Source organism: Planococcus citri, chromosome 1 (genome assembly GCF_950023065.1).
Source record: "Planococcus citri chromosome 1, ihPlaCitr1.1, whole genome shotgun sequence".
Lineage (NCBI taxonomy): Eukaryota > Metazoa > Arthropoda > Insecta > Hemiptera > Pseudococcidae > Planococcus > Planococcus citri.
Genome location: NC_088677.1, coordinates 48,880,476 through 48,906,177, shown reverse-complemented (window position 1 = coordinate 48,906,177; position 25,702 = coordinate 48,880,476). Strand labels below are relative to the sequence as shown.

Sequence of the window (25,702 nt, the reverse complement as noted above, 5' to 3'; positions counted from 1 at the left end):
GGGATTATCGAATGGCGAATCTGGCTGAAAATCCGTATATCTAGCTTTTGCCTCGCAATAACGACGACATTTTCAATCGATAAAAATAATTATACACCCTCGTAATTTTTCTAATCCTTTACAATATGTAACCACCCCTCAGATGACCATTATTAAACTCTCCAAAAGAAAACGAGTATTTGTTGAATTGTTATGATGTCTCGGACGATTCCTTCCATACCTACCTCTCCTTTTCTAGAGTATTATGTAAGTATTTGTCTACAGTATGAATGGTTATAATTAAGGCGGTGTAATCGATCTGTTTGAATATTTCGTATAGGTACAGTAAACTTTCCATAATATTGCGTATAACATTGGCCCGGATTTTCAATCAGACAGATATTGTCGTTGATTTTGAAAGAAAATAATGAAGTTGAAGGGTCTGCACAGTGCGATACGTCTCATTGTATCGTTTTTTTCTCTCCACCAGAAGAGTATCTATAGGCTAAAAATTGACTCAGCTAATTACATCTAGTGAAGATTTCGACGTGAAGGAGAAAAATTCGAAGTGGAACTTCCCAAGATAAGCTGACTAAGGCTTTCTTTAAGCTAATCCCTTTATTCTGACAGAATCTGTCCTGTTTTTCACAAAGTTAGGTAGAGGTACTGCATTCAGCGCGAAGATGTTATATGGCCAGTGTTGTCGTAAATTGCCTATTAAACGAAAACAAAGAATAATACGTATTGAACCAAAAAAAAACAACTGTGTTAATTATTTGAAAAAACGAAAGTGTAAGAGTGTGACGCCTTGCAAAGGTGTTTCGACATTATTATTTGTATATAATAATAAAAATACACGTAGCATCGTTGTCGTCGCCGTGTAATTGTGGTAATCTTTAGTGGGGTAATTAAAACGATAAATCATTGCTCAACGGTTCCAGGAAATTAAATTTATCGACGGTGTGCATTTGAAATACCTACCTAAGTAGGTATAAATTCTTCCGCACTTGGTGCGTATTTTTCGTACATATGAACACAATACACGTAACATGCGTTAAGAGAAGCAGGGCGAAGAGAGGCGTTGTGCAGGTTTTTGTTGTAAATGAGTATTTTAAAGGTAAAGTATGAACTGCACAACAACAAAACTCAGCAAAATACGTAAGTTTTGCGTGAGAGATTCTGCAATACATACACGAACGAAGATTTTAAGTCGGAAAAAATTTCCGGAAATTCATTTAAATTAGATCATTTATCAGTGTCACTTTTGAGCCATACATAACATGCGTCAATGTGTAGTCTTCGTTTGGGTTAAATAAACGCAGCAGTTTACTTCAGTTTGTAATGTTTTAGGAGCGTCGTGTCTTTATGTCGAGATTAGTGAAGAAAATCACTTTCTAAAGAAATTTCATACAATGGTTGTACCTGGATAAATGCGAGTATAGCATTTTACGATTTACACAAAATGGTGTGATATGAATTATTTAGATGTTTGCTCATCGATTAATTAATTACGTATGTCGGTAATCTTAGATGCAGACATAAATGGTATGGGGAGCAGCACAAGAAGCTGAAAGAAAAACATAACTTTATGCAATAAGCATATATTATAGATATACTTAGTATAGGTTCAGCTGGCCAGCCAGAAAAATGTTGAGCACTCAAATTCACCTTACACTTTCCTTTCTGTTTCTTTTGCCAAATAAAAAATAAAAATATACGTAAAATAAAACGTGTTTATACCATGGTTCAGACAGACTTATTATGATATTTTCAAATCAGCACAATTTGATACTAGTGAATGTGTGTTGAAATACGAGTGGGAACGTGAAGAGAAATTGAAATATGTATCAAAAAAATCACGGATCTGTTTACCTATATTATCTACTCGTCGCAGCAATCTTCTGATTTTTCAAATAAGAATGATTTCGAAAAATCGAAGTTCACATCACTAATTTTAAAAACAATCACGTGTTACGAAGGGCTCTAAATTTTACATTTTTATGTAAGTACCTACCTTGAGAAATAGGTATTTCGATCGTCAAAAAAGGAGAGCCCCTAACTTCAAAATAAAAAAATCTAGACACGTAGGTAGGTAAGTCTTTCCTCAAAAAAAAAAAAAAAATCGTAAGTACCACACCGGCACTCATAGAGATATCAGATCATCACTCAAAGCTACGTATAACTTCATTATAGTAAGGATCACTTTAGCATACAGCGAACACATAATCAGAATTCGAGCCTAGACGACAGACAGTTATTTTGAAACATAATAACTCACCGTTAAGAAAGCGCTTAGGTACCTTACACGTTGAGTAAAGGCTATCATATATCGGTGTTTCCTTCTAAACTTCCGTTTTATGCACCGCAACCAAGAAAATATTTGTGAAGTCACGCGCTTCAATAACGTACCTACTACCTACCTACCTACCTACCTACCAACCTATCTTCTAGATATACATAACTACATAGATACAAAACACCAACGAGAAATTTCTAACAAGCTGTTAACAAGCGGTGAAATTCCTTTAGTTTGAAATTGATACATTTTAAATCGAAAGCCACCATCGCTCAATTTCAACTTTCATCCTGATAAAATAATGCCATATAATCCGAAAATTTACGCCGTTTGTCTTTAGTACGCCTTCGATAACGTTCATTAAAAGATGCATTCTATTAAAATTGTTTGTTTGGTGTTGTGTTGTTTGCAATGTTTTGTTACAGTTAAATCTGAAATAAAACCTCAGCTAGAAGCTGTTAATTCGACATCAGCCGAGGATAGAAAGGATGTGCAATGGAAGAAGCCGCCCAGAAAACGAGGTAATTTAACATTTAAGGTTCTTTTTTCCACAAAAAAATCTGAATTCATTAGAATAGCATTAGTTGAGAAAAAAAAACAGATCAATTGATTTGAAATGTGTCAAAAAATGATTCAAAAATCAATGCAATAATGTTAAAAAGAATCAAATTACCTATGATCAAAATTACTTGTCAAATCATAAAAATTATGTTAAAAATATGCAAAAAAAGACTCAAAATTGTTTTATAATGAAAAGTCGGTTCAAGAAACCATCACTGTTAACATTTTTTTTTAATTTCAATTTTTATTGCGGAATTTCGAGTCCCTAAAAACGATGTATTTTTCCGTGAAACATTTTTTTGTTATCTAAGCTTTTTTTATCGCTTTTTTGAAGTTTTTGTTTAAAAAGTATTTTTTCACCTTTTTGAAGGCAGATTTGGTAATTTTCCAAAATTTGAAGAAAAATGTGATCGATTTTGTTATAATGTGGGTACTTTTAGCAAATGTGCTAAGCAATCATTTTCTACCTTATGAAATCACATTTATGGTTCCTACGTCCTACCTTTCCTCCAATACAATTATTTCAACATGCCAATCCACTAATCCAGCATGTAGGTATGCTTTAACCTGATTTCTGGACGAGGGCTGATTTTCAAACCAATTCTTTAAATTAGGTACCTTGTAGGTCTAAGTGCATAATTTTTCATTAAAAACTTGAAAATTTTTAGAAATTTTAATTTTTTTGAATTACATTTTAAATAAATTTTAATACGGTAGGTAATTATAACAAAAACTTATCAAGCTATTATAAGTACCTGTAAGCTGTTTGGATTTTATTAGATCAAGACAACAATTTCGAAGAAATCAATGATGATCTGAAAGAGAGGGACACTCTGATACTAATTCTCTGATGAGAAACTCGTCAAATTAATTTTTATAAGAAGAGTAGAAAATGTTCACCTTTCCTCTGAAAATCAATCTTATTCCTCCTTAAATGAGAATAAATTCATCTTTACCGAACAATTTTCTTTGTGACTGCTCTATTTGTAACCAAGTTTCGTTTTTACCGCTTTCTCCTCCCTCACCTTCCTATACCATCTTTTTAGCTTTATTTACTCCTATAACTATATTCACTGGGGGAAAAAATGCAGGGTCCATTTATTTGTTGTGAATTATTATTCACCAAAATTAACTCGCATCTTTGTGCTTTCATTTTAGGCACATTCAGCTTTAGCTTCCCACCAGAATTCGGACACGGATTCCATTCCAAATCGTTGTCACATTTCAAAAAAGAACTCGGCCCAACTCTAGTGGAAAAATACGTGCCAGTTCCAGTCCACGTGAAAATTCCAGTCGATCGTCCAGTTCCAGTACACGTTCCAAAACTGTACCCAGTTCCAGTGGAAAAACCTGTACCAGTGCCGATCAAAATAAGCGTTCCTCAGCCTTATCCAGTCTACAAAAAGGTCGCCGTTCCGGTTAAAGTTCCAGTCGATCGTCCAGTTCCAGTCCAAGTTCCAAAACCATACCCAGTCTATGTGGAAAAACAAGTACCTTATCCCGTAGATAAACCAGTGCCAGTGCCTGTAAAGGTTCCAGTAGACAGACCATACCCAGTTTACGTAGCAGTAGAGAAACCAGTCGAAAAGCCTATGCAGATAAAATGGCAAACAGAAAAACCAATGAGTATGGCTATGAATACAGGCAGTAAATCGATGTTATGGTTCGAAAAACCTGACACTCCTTTTGTCTTTAAAGAAGAACCAGATAACGAGAAAATGGTCTCGTCTTGGTTCGAACTGCCAGAGCAATCGGAATCGGCTGAAATTTCATGGCCACCTGAAACCGGCGAAATAGAAATTAGGAAATAATAGACTCGATAAACTTTCATTGCGTGTATATTTTTTTCATTTTCATTTCAAACCTTCATTGTTTGTGTGTAGTACCTACCTACCTATTCGTGAAGATATTTTTTCACTCTCGTTTGTTCTCGTATAATAAAAGTGTTTGTTACCGTTATCGAACGTCGAGTTTTTTTTACCTTCTTTTTTCATCCAACCACCCAAAAACAAAATGATACCTTTTATCGGAAATAAAGGTCAAAAGTGCTCATTACGATATCTCTCTATCGCGTTGAAAAATCATAACAACCATGTTACTTTTGCAGTAACAAAAAAAATATCTACAAAAATCACTTCGGCGTAAACATTCGCTATACTACATATATACAGCCGTTTCGTGTAGAAAAAAATGAATGCCGCACCCGCACGTTCTAAATTGCTTTTGTTTGTTTTACATAAATAAAATTCGTAAATTTACTGCATCAGTCGTGCCATACACAATAAAACGCCTGTGAGCGAAAAGAACTTCTATAATTTTACGATACGCTATGTAGTTTGCATACACCAGTCGCCGTTTTACTCGCCGACGACGATGTTCCATTGCCCAGTTATCTTTAACCATCTATACGCACGTTCTGTGTGAAAATTGTACATATTTTTCCGCATAAAGTACCACGCTACTATCGGAGCTTGTAATGTTTCAACCACAGTGCGTTAGTAATTGCACTATTTTCGCGTTAGCCGGCCAAATTAATTAATTGAAATTTAATTTCCTCTGCTCCTTTTGATATTGTAGGCTATACGTCGAAATTGACGCGTGGGTATATTTTGTTTTCGGCCTTTGATAATTGGCAATTCGAAATTAAATTATTGTCCAAATAAGGTTATAGAATATCCTATGAGTTTGAATAAGTTGTAAAGTATGTACCTACCTATCTATTATTAACATTTTTTTAAATGTTTTTTTTTATTTTTTAATACCTAGACATGAATTAGTTGAGAATTTCAACTCATGATTTTGCTCCTTTTTGTATCGAACTATCTTACATTTTTTCCCCAAGTGAATTGATTTCACATGATGGGCGAGAGACACGAAAATAATCAGTCTCGTATCTGGAGGATTTTTTTACCTACAGAAATTGAAATTGTACGTTAGACCTCGGAAAAATACGACCCAATATGAGAATCAGAATGAAAAAGGTAAGAATAGACAGTAAAATATGCTTGAACTCCTACAGATCAATGACTTTAATTTAAATTGAAATTAATACCACTACTAACCTGCATTTCATCTCATTTTATGCCAAACCCCCCATTTTGAATAGCGGCTTACCTATTTTCATAAAATTAAAAAATATGGCTATAGTCAAGTTGAGGGAGGTAAGTATTTTTATTTTTAGCGTTTTTCTGGTGCGAGGTCACCATAAATTTTAATAGGTACGATTTAAATTGACTATTTTTCAAGGTAACTTTTTTATTTTTAAAATTATTGAAAGTCTAAATATCTCAACTCGCTAAAACAATGAGCTAGCTACAAAAGCTTTGAAAAATGTATCATTCAAAAAATAAGACATTACCATTTTTGATTTGAGAAGTTGCTTTTCCTAATTTTAATAGGTTTCAAATTTGTTCAATGATTTCTAAAAATTACAATTTTGGGAGAATTCGGAAAATTTGACCGATTAAAGCAAGAATAAAAGTTTTCCAAAATTCATTAGGTACTCAAGAAGTAAAACGACATTAATTTTGACGTGAGAAGTTAATTTTGCCACTACCAATTCATTTTTAAAATCTGAAAAAAAGATTTCCCGGGCACAGTACGTCCAATTTAAAAAAAAATGATAATAAAATAATAATACCTAATAATAAATAGGTAGGGGAGAATGTAGTACCCCGGACCTGTTGTACCACGGACCATTCCATCACTAACGCCCCTAGCGGAATTTTGACCCTACTACGTTTTAAAAAATCACTAGGGTATGCCACAAAATGAACCATAGGCGATGGAGTTTTCATTTGAAAATTTTGCACACGGTTATCACGTCTGAAAACGAAAAATTACATTTTGCCATGTTTTGTGAACTCATTTTGATCTATTCTTTATTTGAAATTTGTCAAAGCAATTAGTGCAACGTGTAGTTACACCATCCAAGTGTAAGTACACATATTCACTTTTTGGAAAAATATTACGTAAAATTTTGAAGAATTTTTTTTCCAAATTTTGGGAGGTCTTGTACCTGGGACCGAAATTCATCGTGTACCACGGAACGCAATTTTTTCATCTAATTTTCACGAATTTTGATACTTTTTCAGATGCCAGAATGACCTTTTACACAGTTTTTACATTGTAGCGTCTGAAAACGTTTCAAAGTGGGTTAAAATTGGATGAAAAATCCATGGTCCGTGGTATATACCTACAACATGACAAACTTATGAAATTGTAAAAAAAAAAAATTCTGCAGAATTTTATATGATCTTATGGTAAAAAGTAAATATGTATAACGAATGGCTATGATCCATACGTGAATTTTATGCATTCACGGCCAATTTTTAGGCATTTTCCAGGGTAAATTTCCTTCTGATCCTTGGTACACGACCCGTTGTACCATGGACCAAAAAAGTGACTTTTTCAAAAAATTCTGGAATTCTGGAAAGACGAAGGGGAATGAGTTTAGAACAAATGTGAATATCTCGTTTTTTTTGTAAAAGGCCATTCTTTGATGTACACTATTCACATTTTCAAAAATAGTGGACACAACAGTCTCCTCTACCTAATTTTGCCCGAATGAAAGTTATCGAAAAAAATATCAATTTCGCGAGCAAATTAACAATAATTCTGTCGGTAGATTGCAATTTTGCTGAAAAATTCAAAATGTCAGGAACAGAAAGGAGGGGGTGGTCTCCCCAGCATTGTGATTCCAATATTTACGGAAATCGGAAGAAAGGTAAGCTCTTCCATTCCTGTTTCTTTCTAATTCTTTTTCTTGGAAAGACACTAAAAACGTGTAATTTTACTAAAGATTTATTTGGAGATTACCATTTTCAAATCGGAAAATTTTTGATCGTGTTTTGAGAATAAATTGTCTCGCATTTTTTTTTTTTAGGTACCGCCATTATTATTATTTTCAGACACTTTTTTCTCAACATTCAACAATTAAAGCCTCAATTCACAAGAATACTTAAGATTTCTGATTAGCAATTTCAGATTAGAGACAGACATTCTTTCATAAGAATGAAGAAACTGCATTTTTTAAAAATGGCTTTGATTTAGGGACTATTAAAAAATTTAATGAAATACTTAAGTCATAAAAACTTATTCAACTAATTGAACTCGTCTAAATACGTTTTAAAACAACTTGAATTATTTTGATCGCTTATCAGCTACACATTTTCCCCATATGCAAGATGCAGTCATACAGATAAACAAAAATCTGTCTGCATTATTTTAATTAGTATAAGACGTTAATAAAGCAGTCGTGTAAGAAAAAAATGATCTGGTTGCGTCAAAAGTCGAATATTTTTTTCGATGTACCTATCTAATTGGAAACATGAGTTGATAACCGCATTTGATGTATGTATTTTATGTGACTGTTCTAACAGTGAGGATTTTTTTTCCATCTAAAAGCATATCCTCAATTTAAGCGATGTTAGATTGTTTCCTAATTACGACTGATTAAGATAGTTATGCATATCTGGCCGGTACAGCGGTTGTGATTAATTAAAGTTTCATATGTCATAACGAGATGAGGTTAAAATATGGATATTTTTCTTTCCACTGCATCACTTCATTAAACTCTCGTTTCTTTTCCTCTCCCTTTCAAAGCAAAACCTATTGTAGGTTCACTTAAGGAATATTTTCTCATTCGCGATTTCGCATCCAGATAATAATAAAAAAGGAAATGTTTTAAAAGTTTACTAATTTGTTTCGTTGAGAGAACATTATTTATTATTTTGCGAGTATAGTTTGTTTTACAAAATGACAAAGGAACGAAGCTTGAAATTTTCGAAGAAATTTCGTTATTTTCTCTTCGAAAGATTTTACGTATAAACTTTTATGCAGTAAATATTAAATTATATGTATAAAGATGGTCTGCCAATGAATTTTTTTTGTTGAAAAATGCTCTGAAATTTTCACTGTAAGTCTGTATAGGTAAATATCTACTTACCTATATTTTCATGGTATTTTTTAAAAATTTGTAAGATGAGAAAAAATCTATTACCTACTTACATATAGAAAGGAAAGTCGAAAGTAGGCTATATATAGGTATACATTTTTTTTTTAAAGTTGAGCTTTTTACATCAACATTTTTGAAAATGAAACAAATTTTTTATTTTTAAATTAAAAACAATAGGTGCATTTTAAATAGCAGAAACGGATTTTGAAAAATGTTTCGATTTTTTGAGGGTTTAAAATTGAAATATTTTCTTTGGTGAATTACTTTTACTTACGATACATAATTTTACGTCAATCATACAAATAAATTAAAAATGTTGAAAATGCAGACAATTTTTAAATAAACAATGACTTTTTTTGTGACGTTGGGAAATAGGATGCAACAAAATGAATCAACGATAGGTACTTATTCTTTCAGAATAAAATATGCACTAAGTACGTTTTTTCGAAGTCTGAAAAACAAAATCTGGAAACATGAAGACTACAGCAAGCTACACCAAACAAGTACATAACTTCACCTTGCTCGCGCAGGAAGTAACGATTTTATGCAAAACTACTTACAATGTTGTAAGCCGATTATCTACCTTCGAATGAGTTACTGCACATATTTTTCATTTTATGCGCCAACTGAGAGAAAGTTTGAAATGTAAACAAAAGTACTACTCCGCCTCTCCGGGCCAAACGGATTAAACAAATTAAACGCGGAACGTCATCAAGTCGCGATGTGTCTTAAATTAATTGAAACTTTTGCGCGAAAAAATGAGCCGATTAAGTCGTACCAACTTTACAATACTTACCAGAATAGGCCTACTTGTTTTCAATTGCCTCTTTCGCAGAATTTTTTTTTTTGAAAAAATTTCTTCTCGTTGATATTTTCAAGTTTTGAAATTATAGGCAAGTAGGTATCTGTATCTAAGAAGTTGTATAAGATTTCACAGAAAAAATATACACGCGTAGATCGAAGTAAGGTAAAATTAAGTTGATGCCAAGTTTGCAACAGTTTTAAAGGAGCTTATTAAACAACGAGAGGAGAGGTGTTAAAAGTTACCGAAAGCGTGAAAAGGTCTCGTTCTCGACGACAGATGCGTTTGAAAGGTTTTTAAGATGAACGTTGAAGGAAATCTGTACCTACTCTTCTCGCATCGAGTTCTGAAAATGCATTCATTAGAACCATTTTATGCTAATTTTCACCACAATACCGCTGACGAAATTCGAGCAATATTCTTACATCAACTATAAACTATTTAAGCGGGTTGTTATCTTTGATAACCGCAGCCTTTTATAAATAACCTTACCAACGTCACCAAATGTAGGGTTTGGTGGAAGAACGTGTGAGAATATACACTTGTTATCAGCTATTTAGACGTGAAACTGATGAGGAAATTTTGAGAAGGCATTGTAAAACGAGTTGAAATGAAATTTTACCAATGCAATGATTTAGCATAATCTGAGATACGTAGATATTAAATTTCACTTTTTGGATTTTGATGAATTTTCAAACATTCAAAAGCCCGTTTCGGGCGTTTCCTATAAAAAAATCAAAATTGATTCAGAGATAGCTAAAATTTTTATTTAACATCATATTTTCAACCTTTAAAGTTTGCAACTTCTAGCAGATCTTTGAATTCTCCAGTTAAAAAAAAATGCTCCATTGAAATTCAGCATCTACAAATTTGACCTGGGTAACTGTTCTTTGAGCCTTCAGATAAATTTACGTCCCTAGTTATATATAGTATTCTGAACACGTTTTCTGTAGGTATTTTTTGTATAACAAGTCAAATTTGAAAACTTTCACGTTTAAGGAATTACTGTAGTAGGTTTGGATGATTTTTCCAATTGAAAAGTAAGTTAGGTACCTGCTGTTTTTGCAAGTGAAAATCAACCATCGGGATATGATAATAATGCTCACAACTCTCCAAATCAAATATGTACCTACTTCATTTTCTCACTCAAACAATCGCACCTCAGCATTTATACTTTTGATGCAAATGAGTAAACGCTCGGTTCGTGTTAAGAGTAAAATTCCAGTATAGGATAAGTCCATTGTTCCACAACGTCGACGTGCTACTTCTCAGAGGGAGTATAATGTATGCTGAGAAAATCGCGGCAAATAATTAATTGCATTATTTTCACTTAATTTGCTTGTAGATCATTAATCGAGCATTGTCGTTGTTTACAAAGGCGCCTTTGTTAAAGGGTTGTTTATGAAATCGATTTTCTACGCAGGCACGTGCGACTTCTCTTTAAGGTCCGAGGCAGTGAAACGCAACCAACCTTGTAATTCGTATGATATTTTCAATAAACTTCCAACTAATTAACGAAACGAAAGATTTCAAAATTCGCTATTTCGCAGCCATTCTCGACTTTACAATTCGACGCCGCAAAGGTCGTCAGAGCTAGAAAATAGCGTACCACTGGTACCACTCGTTCGCTATGTTTGGAAAATTCGGTTTTAAATGAATTCAATGCGGGTGCAAAAGGAACGAAAAAAATTCTATGTAAATTTTAATTGCGCGGAGTTTAAAACGTAATACGTTTAATTTCGTATCATTCCGGATAATGTAGCGGTTTATTTAGCCATTTGTAAACGAGATAAAGAGGGCGCCGAGGTAACTCGTCAAAAGGCGAACGGTAAGTACATTTCCATGTTGTCATCTGGTAAGCAGACCTCTCTCTGCTAAATCAGCTGTTTCCTATCTACTCTCTTTCGATGACTTATCTACGTTATATACCCTGTACTGTTCACGCGTTTTACCACCTCAAAAAGCAACAGCAGCAGATCCATTTTCTGTACTCATTAAAACGATTTTAAGGTTCGAAAACCAGACATAAACATTAAAGATACCTATACCCCTCGGTTATTTGAACGCTAAAAGCACCGTCGTCCTATTTAGAAAAGATAACGAATCGATATAGCGCGCCGCTATGGCTTTTTTTCCTTTCCATTCTTTATCGGAATGTATGGGAACCTGGGTATACTTGCACTTGGGTACCTACCTAAAAACCTATACCTATGCTATAAATATATGCATCGATTTAAAATCACTTGAAAAATAAACACATGGTATGGCGCCCGCTAAGTTGCCATTCCAGTTTGTAATAAAAATAAATAAAAAAGTAAGCGCAAGTGTATCGCTTTCAGCCCCTGTTACAAGTCGAGTCTGTCGGTTTAAAAACTAACCCTTTCTTGTTTGTGCCTGATCTCACTCACTATCAAAAACAAGCTTACTAGTGATAAACCGCAATTGATTCGTGACGATGATACTTATCGTGTTTAATCTCAGCTCAGCACTTAAGTGATTCATTCTCAATATAAAAACTATTGTGTAACTCGAGACTCGAGAGTATTTTGTGAGAGGTAAAGGTGAGGGTGCGACGCGAAGTTGATTGATAAAAAGAAGACGTTGTTCCAAGAGCAAGATTTTATTTTAAAAATTTTTCATACAGGGTGTACCGTAATGAATGACGCTCCTACGAACTGGTGAGTAGGCAACTCATCCCAAGTGTACAAGTATACCTACTTATGTATGAAGTTTGCCAAACTAAGGAATAGAAGATGCTCAGTTTTCTTCACATAAAACATTTTTGTTTTCAATTTTGCTAACAAGAAACCTCTTAAACTGGGGATGACGTACTCCGAATAAGTCCTAAAACCTTTGTAACCAAAATTTCAAATAAAAAACGATTAATTTTTGGCAACTTTTTAAAAATTTACAAAATTTGAAAAAACCAGTTTTAAGGATAGTTTTTAAACTTTTTCATAAAATATGTTTTTTTTTTTTAAAAAATGAACTAGCAATGGTTTATTTTCTTTAATGCAACTCCCAAACATCAACAACTACATAGGTACTAGTTTTGAGCTATTCTGACGTCTTCGGATATTTTTTAATTTCTACAGAACTTTAAAATCACTCTAAAATGGCAAACAATGAACATTAGCAACGTAACTTTATAGTCGGTGCTTATTGGACACCCTTCCACCTGAAAGTTCAAAATTATAAGTGATTTTTGACTACCAAATCCATTACTTATTACAATTGAGATTTTCGGTAAGACATTACCTAACCGGCTGATGTGTTTACACGATCATCCGATTAGAAAATAATCTCAGTTTTTGATTTATTTGGAGTCTCCGGCAAGTTTTCAAATTTTTGGGTTTAGAAAACTCGCTGAAGGCCCAAAACAGCATTGTATTTTTTCCCTTCAATTTTGGCCATTTTTCAAAATTGAAGGAGGCTATGATTGATTCAAAATTTTCAATGTGCTCAAGTATCTTCAATTTAGAACATAGGCAAAATAAGAATAGGATTTTTTTCTAAAGCATCCAAAATTCTTCAATTTGATTTATTTTCATTGTTTGGCTGAACTCAAAATTGAAGGTGCCGAAGTATTTTGAAAATGTTAAAAGTAGATACTTTCAATTTTTGCGGAAAGAGAGGAGGCAGTAGGCCTAGGTATACATTGATGAAAAGTGGGGAGCAGGTGATGGCACACATTGTTTTTAAAAAATAATTTGTATCATGCATAATCTTTATAAATCAGTCTGATTTTGAAAATATGTCAATTGTCCCCATCCGGAGAAAGCGTGAATTATTCATTTTACGAACGTCAAACTATCGAAGGCTCCACATTGTATCTAAAAGTTCTACATCTTACCTACATATTTCAGCTAAAATTTTTAGAACTGGTGTCAGTGATGGTATGTTGTTTCCTGCAGTAGTCGAATATCTCAAATGAAAGGTTTAGATAAAAATACACACAATAGAAGTAACGATGGTAGTCTTTGCTGCCAACACATACAACAAAAGAACGACGAGAGCATACCAGGTAGGTACTTGTACCACGATGAATATTTGAAAAAGAAGGATTTGATGAAAACTGATAAGAAATTTTGTATTTTACGAATGGATTTACATTATTGATTACATTCGAAGATAACCATATTCTCGAGTGTATGTACCTACTATTTTGCATATTCGAAAATCTTTTTTTCACTTTTTCCTTTTTGTAACTTCTCATAAGATATCGACCTTTTACCAACTTTTTTTCTTACAATTTTATTCTTTTGAAAATTATTATTTATTGAACCCTACCTTTTAATATAAGCCGAGGTGAAATAAATTGTAATGGAAATAGATCTAAAACGCGATACCAACGTTTTCAATACTTGTGCACATAAAAAAAAAGTTTAACCAATTCAGGAAAGTGCCTTTAACTGTTATAGCGTGGAGGTTAATGTATCTTTTAGGAAACGATAAACCAAAGTACACCGATGTAGTATATGCCGCCACCGAGGTACGAGTATTTGTTTCGGAAGTTGTCTTAGATTTATGTGTTCTGTTAGCAATGTTTCTCTATCAAAATACTACACTTTAAATGGCGGCCCGAATCAATGTTAGAAGCTTTTTATTCTGCTTGTGAATTACGAAACTGCATCAATAGACCTTTGCAAATACGAATGTACCTACTACCTACCTATTCATGTAGACGAATAAGTACGTAGAACGATTCGTTCTCTTGAAACATTTTGCAATTAAAAATTTCGATGACAATTTTTTCGAGGAAAGTTGGAATTTGTCGATATTGTAAAGATAATTTACAAGAAGTGAACAGATCGAAGTTGCAATATCATCAATTTTTATGGTTACAGCAATGCAATCATCGACCATGATAATTTCAAAAAAGACTTGAAAAACCATTGAATTGTTTTTTTTAAAAAATCAAATTTAGAAAAAAATTGCTGCTGAACAGTTTTTTGTGTTGGTACTTGGTAGGTAGGTAATATTCTGTCTCGTGGTAATAAAAATACTCGAAAATTGCAAACACAAAGTCGAAAGTCCGATGACCAAAAAAAGCCAAATAATATTACCTTGGAATCCACAAAACAAAAAAATTGAAAAATGAGTTTCAAAACAGAAACCGAAAGAATTTCAACTGATATGACGACCTAAACAAAAAGTTTCGATGTTTTCTAGGAATACTTAGGCGTCTATCTAAAAATTAACATTTTTCTGAAATGGAAAAAAATTGTGATATTTTTTTCTAAAACCCCCCAAAAAAGGGGGAAAAATTTTAAACAAAACAAAAATGAATTTAAGAATGAAAAGAAAAATCATTCGCTAAACTGATGGTATTTTTTCAGGATGATGCTCAAAAAATGAAGCATTTGTGTTGCTGAACACTTATTGGGGAAAAAATTGGAAAAAATCGAAAAAAAATTGGTGAAATTGCCATTCATTTGCAATTACCCGAATAGAAACATGAAAAATCTCTCAAAATTGAAACGAAAAATTAAAGTTTTCTATCTGGCATCAGCTCTTTACCTTATTTTTATCAATTTTCTTTTTTTTAAATTTCCCACTCGTAATTAAATTTCGTCATCTCGAGAGCAAACCGCTTCCTCTCCTCTTCACTCGTCCAAGTCCTCTCGGCAGTAACCATACATAAATACTACTTTTTTCAGCGCTTACGAATTATTTCAGCGCTACGATTTTACTGTTCTTCTCTTCCACACCCTATACAGCGGCACGATTCCGATTGCGAAAGAACGCGCGCATCTTACCTCGTGTGAGTTCGACATACCATCTGACCAACGTGTTCAGTATTTCTAAAAACCATAACAGTTAGTTTTGGCGGTATTTTGGGACGGGAGTGTTGTGTCGTTCAAGTGTGGTTAGTGCTATCGAAATGTTCGTAACCGTACGTAAACTGAATTTTTGATATGTCGAAAAATATTATTTTTTCGTCGATGCATCGCGTTTCTCGGTTTTAAAGTTTTTATTTTTATTTTTTGAGTATATTTTTCGTGAATTTATTTCATAGTGAATGTGATCTTGTGACTTTTCCGGTGATTGATTTTATAGAAAAATAAACTGAACAGGAATTGCATCCGAAGTCGACATGTTGGTTGTTATTGGAGTAAACGAACGTTTAGATGTGAGTTGTATACAGATTTTAAATTCCTTAATCTCTTTTAGTTTATATGTATTAGGTACAGATGTAGTTTTTAAGATGCTTTTCTTGAGCGTAGAAATCCTCGAAACAGACCGAACTATCCTGTCACCTATAATGTATTTACCGGTAAAATAACCTTGTAAGATAAAATGGTGCTCTTGAATTCAGATCAGGAAACCAGACGAGGAAAAAGTTTGCTGAATGAGTATTGTCTCGAACGATTTTCTCTGCTTGTTTCTCAAACTTCAAGCTGGACAGTGGACAAAGATATGAAAGAATAAAAATTTTATAAAAATTATCAACATAAATGACACGTGACACATGTTTCTCTTGCGTTTGATTTATAACAAGTCTGTAAAGGTGCACATGTATGATGTACATAATTACGAACGTTGTTTCTTCGATCGAGACTAGTTTAAGTACATATTATAATGAGCTCATGAGCTCCTTAATCATCTCAATCATCGAATAATTAAGATATTTGAGATTAGGCGACGGTGTTGAAGCTATTAATGCCTCAATTTTGATAATGTGGAAAGCGATTAAGCGTATCTATAATTATATTGACTAAGCGATTAGATAACTAGATAGCCTTGTGTATTCCACATTTTTGTCGGCTGTCAAAATCAAAATTGAAAAAATTGAAAATACGTAATACTAAGGTATGTCACAATTTTGAAAAAAAACTTATAAGTAGATATATTTTTTAAAAGTCTTACCAGTATTCTAAAGCAGGTTTTGGTCCAGTAAGACATGAGAGACGGGAAAAAATACAGTCACACTGTCGTGAAAATAGTTTTTTACCATCTAAGAAAAATGATAAGTAAACAGGAAAATCCATCAAGTTGAAAAAGAAAATCAAGGCAAATTCTCAAAAAAAATTACATATGGACTCTGTTTATGAAAAAATCATTTGTCAATTTTCTCGTTTTTCCGCAATTCCATCTTATTAATTTTTAGGATAGAAGATTATTTCATTTCTTTACTTCGCATTCGCAATATCTACACTTGAGCCAACCTTTCAGCTCAAATATTTTGTATTTTTGAATGCATTTCTGAAAAAAATAAATAAAATTGGTCATTTTTATGTTTTGGAAATATACCTTCCTATATGTATACCTACCTACGAGTATTTCACGGTACCTATATCAGACGTAGGCATAATTCATACATTTTATATTCGAACTTTTTCCATTTCATAACACGCGAATAATGTTGTCTCATTGATAGTGGAAGTTTTTCCGATTTTTCAGGTCGCGTGTGAGTATCAATCAATGACGATGTCATCGATATTTCTACTTTGAATATAGTTTTTAAAACATTACCTAATAATAAGTATATAATAATTGAAATAGGTATCGAAGAGGCTTAGATGTCGTTTTTTTCTATCCCCTTTCCCTTATAGGTATAGGTGAAATGTGTATCATCCATGTCAGGTAATAATATTGAAAAAATAAAGAAAAATTTTACAAAGAATTTGGAAATGAGAAATGAGTTATACTTACTCAAATTGAAATTTTGAGTTATACGCGTATACTGCGTTGATTTTTGTGATAAAATTATATTTTCTTGTTTCGCCTGTTCTCTTCCTTCAATCTGGTTAGGGTCGTGGAGAAAAGAAACAAAAAGGGAAATTTGCACTGGATCCTGATTCCTTGGAGGATCCAAAAAATAGAGAGACGCAGATAAATAATGAACTCTCAATCAAAAAAGTATTGAACTCCCAAAATTTTTTGCAAATGAACAAATTTCTGCAAGTCATATTTTTTGTACGAGAAGAGTGAATGAGATCAATTAGGTATCCGGAATCTACATCGCCAGAATATAATTTATTATGAACAAAAATCCTGAAGAAGTCTTCTTTCTCAATTTTTAAGTTTTGTTAAATATTATTTGTATATCTATGATTTAAAAAATTGAAATGTTGAAGGTTTTGAGAATTAAAAAATTTTATAAGTACCTAGGTAAAGGTATTATTCAAATCAACTTGTTTCACAAAATTTTACAAACTCAGAACTCTTGTATACTACATAATACTCTTATATTTATTTTCATTTTGAAGTAAAATTTTGAATATGATTTGATCAAGTTTTAAAATCTTAAGATGCTTGCTTGATTACGCCTTCAATGCGAAAAATGAGAAAAATTTGTATACAGGGTGGCCCTTATGGAAGATCTCAACAGAAAATCGTTAAACTAAGTTAAGGTTTCTCAATTTTAGATCAAAAATACTTCAAAATAATAAAGCCTCGCCCAAAACAATGGGAATTATGTTTTTCCGGAGCGATAATTTTATGGCTCACAATCTGATTTTCTCAACTTTTTTTTAGGATGATTACCTACGTTAGTTTTTTCCAAAAATTGAGTTTTATATTCTTTTCAATTTTTTTGTAAGCCCTCAAGTTTTTTAAATGAAGAATGTTTGATTTCACCTTCTAAATTCATTCTTACTAATACATACGAGTACCTATTAATTACTTAGGTACTTGATTTCAAAATGAATCTAAATTTTTTGATTATTTTTTCATAAATTTGAGGACATGAGGTAGGTTTCCTTTCAAAAGAGCAAATAGTAGGTATTTTTTCTCCAAAAAAAAAAAAAAAAAAAAAAAAAAACCTGTAGAAAACAAACCCAGTTGAAAAACCTCACTATACACAAAATTTAACCCGGTTATATAACAAACTTTCTCCCCTGGGGACTTTCTCGAAGCCCATTGGGCTATTGACCAATCCGCTGTTAGGATTAAATCGGCGTTACAGCCGACAATTTTGTTCATTGACGGAAACAAATACAGCTCGAGTAAATTTTCGAAAAGCTTATCAATTTAAAGACGCGAACGACATTTTACGAGAGCGACATTAAACGTCAATTATTAATACTCTTAAGTCAAGCTTTTAATTCCCTTAAGCGCGTAAATTCTTATTAATTATAATCTAAGTCTCCGAATGAAGTTCGTAAATCGACGCGATATAATTTAAAGTCTACGAGTATAACTCGCCTATAATACTGGAAAATATTCCGGCACATTACCCAAGCCCCTTTTCATTCTTTTTTTCCCCCTCGATAATCGAACGTGGTGCTTTTTTAATATGTTTTAAGGTAATATTTCTTAAGGTTTTAACACTTTTAGAGGCTTTTATGGTGTACGTAAATGATTTACAGAAATATACACCGCTACATCCAGATTATATAGTATTTTGGGTATATCTATAGCGTAGTATAACAAGTTTACACGCCGGGATCAGCATAAAACCGTATTACAAGGCCTTTACCATACGTGTCCCGAACACGACAATAAGATAATGAAGTCGTAAAATGTGTATGCGTAGCGTAAACTGAATGTCCAACTCCAAACTATGGGATGTGTACCATAGAAAAGTATTTCGTAGTAGTTTTTTCCTCTTTTTACTTCTTCACGGTTGAAAATTTTTAGCGTGGAAATAACGGATAGCTACCACAAAGAATGAATAAAATTAACGAAAAAATCCGACCAGCTTTTTCGTTCCAACCTAAGTACTTTTTACAGAGATATCTATAGACGGAGAAAAAAACACACTCAGACAAGAATGACACTTAAAATCAATTCGCTATTCTTCAAAGTACTATTATTTAATTTATCATTGCTTTAACGATACGTGCTTTTTCTTTTGTTAACTCGAGCCCGAGTCGTAGTCGGTGGATTTTTTCGGTTTATTTTTTCCCCCAGACTCGTAGACAGTTGAAAATTTCCAAGACAAATGCTACAAATTACGTTACGAAAGCATTTTTCCGTTTTAATTAACGTAGGTATTCTTATGTTTGTACACGAGTTTGTTCGCCTCCAGTATCCGTTTGTTCTTGTGAAGTGAATTTCCAAAGACGTGAAATCTGGAGCACCGTTCATATTACGAGTAAATGCCTTTGCACCTCGTGTTCGATTCGCGTTTCTTGGAAAACCAAACCCTTCGACTTGGCACTTTACATCTGCAGCCGGCCACGATCTTATTCAATAGATAAGGAGGAGAAAACGATAGGAGGTCAAAATCTGTACAAAAATCCAAAACACCGAACCCGCGAAGTCGATAATGTAACAAAACGGGGCTGAAAAAAATAACAACAATGTGGCTGATTTTCTGGTAATGTTGTTAATGTCACACATCCTCTCGAATCTCGATGGTTTCTCGCTACAATATCCTATTGTAAATTATTTACCAGGAGATGGTCGGGTTTGGCGATGGTTGTTTATAAAAAAAAAGAAGAAAAGGTGTCGGTGTATACATAAGGCTTTTTCGAACTGGTTTTATGTATTATTTTGACACACGTTCGCTTGTCTTTTTACTCGCCTTTGGTGGCGGAACAAAACATTTTAAGAGAAAATAGGGGTGAAGATATCTTTATACACTGTACGGTTTTTTTGTTTTTTTTCCTGTCCGAAATTTTAGAGCTATTTATGATACCTATGCTTGTTCATTGTATTATGTACACTATCTTCGTGCTGAAGCAAAAAATCATCGGCCAAACCCTTGCGAAAAGCGAGATGTGCGTTGAAAGTATGTGATGTGTGTGCAGGAGCTTTGACCAACAGACGAGTCTCAAACTGTCACGTTAAATATGTAATTAACGACGACGAATATACCAAAGTAGAGTGTAAAGGGTTGGTTTTGAAAAAAATGCAAATGAAAGACAGCTGTCCCTTGTGGTATAAAAATCCTCGCCTACGATCGCTTTTTGATGTGTAAATTTTTCATCCAATCAATTTCCCTCTTGTTCTCGCTTTCTTCCAGTATTTAAAAGTTGTAAATGTACTTTCGCCAGATGAAAATCGCATTTGTTTCCGGTAGAACAACCAGTTACTGGATGATGATGATGAAGTGGAAAGGACAAGTAGATTATCGATTGGATTACGGCAACTTTTTTCATAGAAGAATGTGAAGTCTATATTATGTACATATGTAAGGTATTATCCCTTCCAATTCAGGAAATTCAAATTTAACGACAGAAAAAATGTAAAAGTAAAAATTGTAACGTAACGACTGATGATGGTAAAAAATTCATTCAGAAAACTACATTTGGGAAAAATAACAATAAGAAGCAAAATTGAACGAAGATAGATTATGAATTTTGAAAATTGAGTAAATCCCCTTACAATGAATTCAATAAAAATTGAGTTTGAACGTAATGAAATAAGTAAATCAGTATTTTGGAAGAAGCACAGAAAATAATAATTCAATTACCTCGTTGATATTGTTCGCAAAATGAAGATTAATTCGCAGCAGAGAAAAAAAATTGATACAGCAAAATGTTTTGTAACGCTGAAAAATTAATTTCCAGGGCCCATCATTTCAAAATTTCAAAAGTGAGATGAATAAAAAATTTCTTGATGGCTCAAATTTGAAGGAAAAAAATCTTGTGGAGGAAATAGAAGTGAAAGCTCACAAATGCGAATTTCTTGGCAACAATTTTAAAAAGATTTTTTTAAAGGGCTGAAATTGGACATTTTTGAGCAATTGAACTACATTTCCTAATTGCCCATTTCCACGTACAAAATTTTCTGTTAAAATATATGTACCTATATACATACCCATTAAAGCACTAGTTTCTCCTATACATAATATTGTCACACAAGCTCTACTTTAAAACGCATTAGGTAATAATTAAAATCTAGAAAATAAAACATTCAAATAACGTCTTCTACTCCAGTCCATATAGAAATCGTCCCTCTCATTTCAACGAGTAAATACATTGATTTTTATATACCCATTTGGAACCTATCTGATCGTATTTTTAACTACTGCATAGCACTGTGTGTGCTTTTGTAAATAGGCCTCTATGCCCAATTGCCCATTGGTGTAAATGCAACGAAAATATATCAGTGTTAATTGCAACAAAATAATCAGTAAAATCTCCAACTCTCAACTCTCGTTTGTAAACATTCAACAAATCTTTGCAGCTCGATCGAATTATTTATTACGGTTCTGTACTTCGTAGAGATAGTGTGCGAGAAACGAAGAGATAGATAGAAAAAAAGGCCCGGATGCTTTATTTTTTTTATAGCGGTATGAAATTTCGTTTGTTGTTTAAATTTATAGCGATGATTATTTTCACGTTTAAACGTTCACTAACCTTTCGAACCCAAAGGATTTAATTGGAATTCAATACGGTCGCAGCTTATCGCGCATAATAATCTATCGTCAATTTTTCCATTTATACTTTCTCTTATGCATTCTCTCAGGGATGGAAATTTTATGGAAATGAATGAATTTACAAAATGATACGAAAATCTCGTACTTACTTACTCGTATTCATAGACATTGTGTAAGAGATTTTCGATGAGAAGATTAGCCAAGTATACGTATTAAAAAGGTATACACGCACACTATGCTAATACTAACGTAACTTAGTCGTAAGTACGATACATAAACATACCTACGACCAAATGCTCGCATATTTTCAAGTATCCAATTTCATATTGTAGGCGGTAGTACACTACATGAGAAATTTCCAAAATGAAAAATTCCATTCATAATGTTTTTATCAGTGAATAAGATTCAAAATACCCTGATTTATTAACGAAAATAACACGCCAGCCTGAAAATTCGTTCCGAATACACGCACTAGATAAGTAAGTACATAATATCGGATCCCGCATCGTGGTACATACCTAGACCTACTTACTAGTATACGACTACGAGAGTATTTCTAGCTGAGTCAAGCTACTCTATCCTCAGAGCACTATAAAGCACGATTCCGTATGTGATTTTTATTAATTTGTGTTCATGTTCGGTGTCATTGTTATGGTTTTAATAAATTTAATGATTAATGAAATCATTATTCATCATTTCGTTAGGATTTTGAATAACAGCCAAAGCTTCTCTGCCTGTACAGTAATACGAGCGTTTCAACGTCGAATATACTTATGCTGTACTTAGGTCAATTAAAACAGTTCCACATAGAGAGATCTACATCAGGGCATCAGGGATATCCACATCCAGTATTCGATGTGAATGTGATGGATACTTTTTTACAATTGAGGTGCACTCAGGCTATTGCTCCCTTCTTGCTTGATTTTTTCTCGAGGGTAAATTTCAATTTATTTTCATTGCATCGATAATAAATCCGTCGAAATGTTAATTGAATATATTTAAAAATACACAAAAAAAAGTTATCGACGGTTACAAAATTCATCCCTCGAAGGTGAAGTTTTTACGCAAATGAATTCAATTTTCCAATACCTACGCAACAAATCAACAACCGTTAGCTTGGCTGCGTTTTTCATTTTCGAAGCGAAAAAAAATACACCGAGTTGTAATTGTTGCGAAAATTGTTAGCGAAAGAAAAGTTAGTTAGTTGAGGGAGGTGATTTATCGCCTTATACAGCAAAATGAAAGGTAGGTACCTACGAAAAATTTATGAAGTTTTTTATCTTTCCACTTCAATTGGGAAGTAATCGTAGGAAACAAAACTACACACCAAGTTACGAAGGCGGTAATAGGGCAGAAGTACCAAAAAGAAACCGCGACTTCATCTCGGCTCTTTTGTATAGCGAAATGATGAGTCAAGCGAAACTTTTAACCCCAAGTGATTTTTTCCTCACAATCTAAGTGTACGGCATGAATTTTCGCTTTCGCACGTTATAATTAAAAATTATAAATTGTATTCGTCCTCCTCGAGGTCGATGAACACTGATAATTGTGCCATTCGAGATGAAATGAACTACCTATAGGTATACGTGTGAGATGAACGGGAAGCATGGTTACGGTGCGGTGTTGTTTTCATTTTAGAGATTTCTTCGCGGCCATGTACGAGTATATGGGCAAGTTTCGAAGAACAAATTATCGAAAATGGAATTATAAACTTTGGAAATAACGTATAACTAATTGAAACGCCTGTCGTATAGAAATTAAATTGAAAAGATGGATGATAAGGTATTATCTGCTACAGAAAAAAATTATATAAGTACATACAAGAAATATCTACGAACTGTAATTTCAAGGAGAATAGGAATTTTTTATTAAAATAAAAGCACCTTCATAAATGGGCGCCTAATGTATTTTTCTACACTTCTAAGTGAGCAAACTTTTATCATTTTGTGATAAATTGTGAAAAAAAAGTAGTCAATCATAATACATATTGCCGAATCCTATATCATCCCTCCCTCATTCACTTTTTTCAAGTTTTATGGTGGAGAGGTATGAGCTCGCAGCACCATACTCAACCTGTTTTGGGAAAAATGGTGCAGTTCCAAATGATATTATTTGAGATTCTACCTCGATCTATTGCCATCAAAATCGAATATCATTTTTATGGCTCTAGGTACTGAGTGGTTGAAAATTTGTAAATACATACATACTTAGCTTATTTCTGGGAAAATTTTGATTTTGAAAATATTTTCTTCTTAGATATTTTGAATAAATTATGCCAAAGTATCAAAAGCCATCATTTCTGGAATTGATACACCACCAAAGCTAATTTCAGAATCAGGTGCTGAATTTCATTTTAAAATTTTCACATTTTATTGATCGGAATATGGAATTCAACTTTTGAAATTTGGTTTGGATGAATGGATGCATTTTCAATTTTTTTTAATCGTCTAAAATCTTTTTATCCTTTGGGATACCTTACTTGCCATTTAAAAAAACAACAATAACTGATAGAAGTTCAAAAATTTTACCGCCCTTCAATTTTGCCGCTCCTAGGGACCGCCTGATCAGGCCAATTGGAAAACGTGGCTCTGTCCAACCCCTCATTACCAATTTCCACAAAGTTTAGTTATATTTTGCTCTCGTAAGCTACGATTGCTGTACTTTTACACATGTATTAATATAAATTAGGACACCCTGTATATTACATATTATGGTATTGTATTAAAATTCATTCCTCGTAATACGAATCCAGTATGAATTCTGCTTTTGGGATTTCATCGAAAACGCCAAAGTTTGAATAACCAATTCATGTAAGTATCTGACCGTAGAACTCGAATATGTTGAAATTAAAACCTCGTTGCTCGACGCGAGAAACATCTGAAAATTTCAAACACTCTGCAAACGAATAGGTAGGTACTCGTTGTATTGAGAATTCTGCGCAGAGCAAAGCGTAGCATAAGGTATACTCGATACGATGGAAATCGGAGATTTATTGCGAGCAAAAATCGAGCTTACCTTTTTAGCCAAAAGTAGGAAACGAAAATCCGTCGAATATTTCCAAAAGCTGAAAACACGATCAAAGGTTTACAGCTATGTGAAAACTGTAGGGAGGAGGAAGAGACCGGAGTTACCTACGATACGAATGTAATATCAATACCAAAACACATGTACCACCTAAACCTCGAATGTATTGTCGAGTAACGTAACGTATGTGAACACCATTGGCACGTGATATTCGATCCACAGTTGGACTAATATATTAAACCCTATTAAAATTAATTATCCTACTCGTAACTCACGACGGAATATGAGTGAATGCGATGAAAAAAGACAGCCAACGAGTCGTGTACTGGTATTAAAGTAAAATTAAAACGAACACGGCTACTTGGTATAATTTCGCTCGCAGCTGGATGGTAATATGGCCACTCGGCAGGGAGGTGACGACATCTTGTAAACTTAGGAATCGTTGGTAGGTAATGGAGACAGGCTTTCTCGATTATCAACGTATAAATAAATTTAATTAAAGATACGTTATGCCCGATACATTCGACGAGGCGGTCGACACAAGTTCGATTCTTAATCATGTCGTCATTGCGAGACTCATCTCTTCTACGTACGTACAAGTTTCGAATTTCAGAGACAGAAAAGAAAGAAATATGTTTAGTCATTGGTCTTCCGAACATGTACATTATCTGTCTTTTAGTCGTTGTGTAAATATGTACGAGTCCGGCGAAATGAATTATTAACTCTAGGAAATCTCTGTATATACAGAACCAATAACGATGGCGAATTTCTTTCGCTTGTTGGTCTTTTCGGTTAGCTACAAAATATTTT

At 33.4% G+C, this 25,702-nt stretch overlaps 2 protein-coding genes across 4 annotated transcripts in view; both read left to right on the top strand.

Moving 5' to 3' along the window:
* The first annotated feature begins 2,615 nt into the window (after positions 1–2,615).
* LOC135832461 (uncharacterized) lies at positions 2,616–4,795 on the top strand. Its single transcript, XM_065345719.1, has 2 exons — positions 2,616–2,796; positions 3,995–4,795. The coding sequence occupies exons 1-2, from the start codon at positions 2,643–2,645 to the stop codon at positions 4,645–4,647; spliced, it is 807 nt and encodes a 268-aa protein (XP_065201791.1). The 5' UTR covers positions 2,616–2,642; the 3' UTR covers positions 4,648–4,795.
* A 10,603-nt stretch (positions 4,796–15,398) lies between these two features.
* The window catches only part of unc-5, a 152,226-nt gene continuing 141,922 nt past the window's right edge, over positions 15,399–25,702 (top strand). For 2 of the 3 annotated variants that reach the window (XM_065345714.1, XM_065345712.1), the window contains exon 1: positions 15,399–15,727. The gene's annotated coding sequence lies outside the window, so the exon portion shown is untranslated. The remainder of the gene's footprint in view (positions 15,728–25,702) is intronic. The other variant, XM_065345713.1, reaches the window with a different exon arrangement.

Bases quoted from the DNA above. Each gene is read 5' to 3' on its own strand.
- LOC135832461 (XM_065345719.1), top strand. From the start codon at position 2,643: ATGCATTCTATTAAAATTGTTTGTTTGGTGTTGTGTTGTTTGCAATGT. The intron at 2,797-3,994 runs GTAATTTAACAT...CTTTCATTTTAG, and splicing joins GAAGCCGCCCAGAAAACGAG to GCACATTCAGCTTTAGCTTC.